We start from the raw sequence: 4,035 nt of genomic DNA, 5'->3' as shown, positions 1-4,035 counted from the left end.
GCAAAAGATTAGCGTCAATGGAAACAATATTCCAAAAGCCCTAATCAACTTACTAATAGCAAAAGATTAGCGTCAATGGAAATAATATTAGCTAACAACTCTAGATCACCAACATGAGTTGGGTTTTCATGACTCAAGATTGCCCAATCACTCTTTCCAAGCCAAGAATGCTCAAAATCTACTCTAACATCCAACCAAGCATTTTATCAAACACTTGGAATGCATACATGGAAAGCATAGTAAAATGTGCAAGAAATATAAATCTACCAACTATCAATTGCAAGAAAAGTAAATCAACAACTCAATTCATCAATAAAAAGAACATCAAACATTAAATTACATTAAAAGAAAAGATCCAAATCTAACAAAGGGTTCATGAACATAAAAAAGACATAAAAGTAAAATTGACAAGAGAACTAAGAAGAATAGAGTAGTAGCAACAAGAAATTAAAAGGAGAAACAAAATTAAAACAAGAATTAAAAGTTGGATTTAAGAAAATTAAACCTAAACTACCCTAAATTCTAGAGAGAAGAGAGAGCTTCTCTCTCTAGAATTCTACCCTAAAACATGATGAAAACTCAACTATGACTACTTGGTTCATTCTCCCTTCAATCCTTGGGTTCAATAGCATCAGAAATGGGTTGGATTGGGCCCAAAATGACCTGTAAAATCGCTGGGGGCGATTTCATTAAAGTGGGCCCACGGACAGCATCGGCGCGCACGCGTACATGGCGCGTGCGCGCCCCTGAGCGCGAAGCAACATATGGCAAATTTTATATCATCTCGAAGCCCCGGATGTTAGCTTTCCAACGCAACTGAAACCGCCTCATTTGGACCTCTGTAGCTCAAGTTATGGTCGTTTGAGTGCGAAGAGGTCAGGCTTGACAGCTTTACGGTTCCTTCATTTCTTCATGAGTTCTCCCACTTTGCATGCTTTTTTCTTCACTTTTTCCATCCAATACTTGCCTTATGAACCTGAAATTACTCAACAAACATATCAAGGCATCGAATGGAATTAAAGTGAATTAAAATCACCAATTTTAGGGCCTAAAAAGCATGTTTTCATATTTAAGCACAAATCAAGGGAGAATTGGAAAACCATGCTATTTCATTGAATAAATGTGATAAAAGGTGATAAAATCCCCCAAAATAAGCATAAGATAAACCACAAAATCGGGGTTTATCAGAGATACGTAATTTTTATGACTATAGGTACATATCTTCTTGTGAGGCTGCTTGGAGGGTATTTGGGTATGACATACAATAAAAAGAGCCTTCGGTAATTAGACTACCTTTCGCTTTACCTAATGAACATCCAGTTGTCTTTAGGGATCATGAAAACATCATTGATGCCATAGAAAGAGTGGATGGCAAGCTCACTAAGTTGTTAGCATAGATGCTCGCTAATCAGTTGTTTCCTTTTGGCTGGTATCTTACATACAGCCAATTCCCTAAGAAATTTGTATGGAAAGAGGACATATCAATGTGGATGCCAAGGAAGCAAGGGTTTTCAATTGGTAGGTTGACCCATGTACCGCGTGGCAATGGAGAAGACTACTACGGTACTACCTCAGACTTCTTCTGAACATTCAAAAAGGGTGCCTGAGTTTCATCCATCTTCGAACGGTAGATGGTGTTGTGTATTCAACATTCAAGGAAGCCTGCTATGCTTTAGGTTTGTTGCAAGATGATAAAGAATTTCTTAACTCTATGTTGGAAGCAAGCACGTGGGCTTATACAAGATACATTCGAGATCTATTTGTTGTTTGCTTACTATCAAACAACATCTCGAGTCCAATAAAGGTTTGGGAACAGTGTTATCATGTATTATCTGAAGACATACTTTATTCTCACAGGAAGGCTATGAATTGCGAAGGTTGTATCTTTAATTATATTATATTATTATGTATATATATAACACCACACTAACAATAGTTGTTGTATGTAATGCAGAGTTACAACTTTTTGAAGAGCGAATTCTTAATCTAACTCTTTCCAAGATTGAGGACAAATTACAAGATAATGGTAGATCACTTAAGGAGTATGATCAAATGCCTCTCTTAACTATTGATGCTCTGGATGGCATAGATGATCCTCTAATAATGGATGAGATGAACTTTGATTTATCCCTTCTGAAGGAGGAGTTGGAGTATAACTTACACATCATGAATTTGGAGCAGCGTGAAGCATTTGATAAGGTGATTAGTGTTGTGAATGATGATGTTGGAGGCTTTTTTTTTGTATATGGATATGGTGGTACTGGAAAGGTGTACCTCTACAGGACATTGTCAGCTGCTATACGAAGTAGAGGTGAAATTGTTTTAAATGTGGCATCCAGTGGGATTGCATCCTTATTACTCCCCAATGGCCGTACGAATCATTCAAGGTTTAAGATACCACCTGATCTAAATGAAGACTCTGTGTGTTGTATTAAGCAACGTACTTTGTTTGCTAAGTTGGTATGTAAAGCGAAGCTTATTATATGGGATGAAGTACCAATGTTGAATAAGCTATGTTATGAATCATTGGACAAATGCTTGTGGGATATTATGAGATATGAGAAATGTTATAATTCAAATCTGCCTTTTAGTGGCAAGGTTATTTTGTTAGGCGGTGATTTTAGACAGATTCTTCCAGTCATACCTATAGGCTCACGTCAAGACATTGTACAGTCTTCGATAAATTCATTATATCTCTGGGAATTCTGCATAGTTATGAAGCTAACAACCAACATGCGGCTTACTGTTGGAGCTAGCCACACTCAACTAAGACAGATTTCACAATTTGCTGAGTGGCTATTGACTATTAGTGATGGTTTGCCAGGTGATTCTTCTGATGGAGAAAGCGAAGTTAACATACCTGAAGACATCATTATTCAATACAACGAAGATGGTTTCAATTCTTTGGTTAATTTTGTTTATCCAAATTTGTTGCTAAATTTAAACAATGGGTCGTACTTCGGAGACAGAACAATACTTGCCCTTACACTTGAGATTGTCAACGATGTTAACAAGCACATAATGAAATCTTTAATTGGAGAGGAGAAGACCTACCTTAGCTTTGATTCATTTTGCGTAAAGGAAGGTAACATGAAATCTGAATTAGATACAATCACTCCAGATGTTCTTAATGCTATCAATTGTTCAGGCTTGCCGCCTCACCTGTTGGCTCTTAAAGAAGGTGTACTAGTAATGTTACTACGAAACATTGATCAATCAAATGGGCTATACAATGGCACAAGATTACAGGTACACAGGTTAGGTAATCATGTTATTGAATGCATCACACTAATAGGAGATAAATCAGGTCAAGTGATTTTGATACCACGGATGAACATGATACCCAACAATGCTACTATTCCTTTTAGGTTTCAAAGGAGCCATTAGTTGTTTCATTTTCTATGACTATTAACAAGTCTCAGGATCAAACTTTAACAACTGTGGAATTGTACTTGTCGAAACCTGTTTTTACCCATGGTAAACTATGTGTTGCTCTGTCAAGAGTAAGATCAAAATCCGGTGTAAGGATATTAATTGAGAATAATTCATTCAAGACAAAAGGTACAATCATCAATGTTGTTTATAGAGAAGTATTTAAGAACCTCGGTGACCGTGTATACTTCTAAAATTTTGTTGACAATATATAATAGTCACAAATTTTCCGTCGTCTATCAAGTTATTTTTCACATGATTATAAAGTCAGCCTTACTAAGCCTTTTTGTTAACATCTTTATTATATTATTACAATATGTTATGCTTATTATTAATTATTTAACAAAGACACTTCCATCATAAAATGCCCATGGTTTAATTATATATATATATATATATATATATATATATATAATTTTATTTTTTTATTAAACTTATCATACCCGTGCATCGCACGGGGCAATTCACTAGTTAACTATTAAAACATATTTCCCCTAATTTTTCTTAAATCTCTACTCTCCCAATGCAAACACAATAGTAGCTGCTACACATATCATTTGTGACTCTCTCTCTCTCTCTCTCTCTCTCTCTCTCTCTCTCTCT

At 35.9% G+C, this 4,035-nt stretch overlaps 1 protein-coding gene across 1 annotated transcript; it reads left to right on the top strand.

The window, feature by feature from the left end:
• The first annotated feature begins 1,530 nt into the window (after window positions 1-1,530).
• On the top strand, window positions 1,531-3,626 carry LOC107607636 (uncharacterized). The gene is made up of 3 exons (XM_088494961.1): window positions 1,531-1,627; window positions 1,955-3,249; window positions 3,369-3,626. The coding sequence occupies exons 1-3, from the start codon at window positions 1,531-1,533 to the stop codon at window positions 3,624-3,626; spliced, it is 1,650 nt and encodes a 549-aa protein (XP_088351087.1).
• The last annotated feature ends 409 nt before the right edge of the window (window positions 3,627-4,035 follow it).

The sequence above is a fragment of the Arachis ipaensis genome, chromosome B7 (assembly GCF_059453495.1).
Source record: "Arachis ipaensis isolate K30076 ecotype BB chromosome B7, ASM5945349v1, whole genome shotgun sequence".
In the NCBI taxonomy this organism is placed as follows: domain Eukaryota; kingdom Viridiplantae; phylum Streptophyta; class Magnoliopsida; order Fabales; family Fabaceae; genus Arachis; species Arachis ipaensis.
This window is presented reverse-complemented; position numbering and strand designations above follow the sequence as displayed.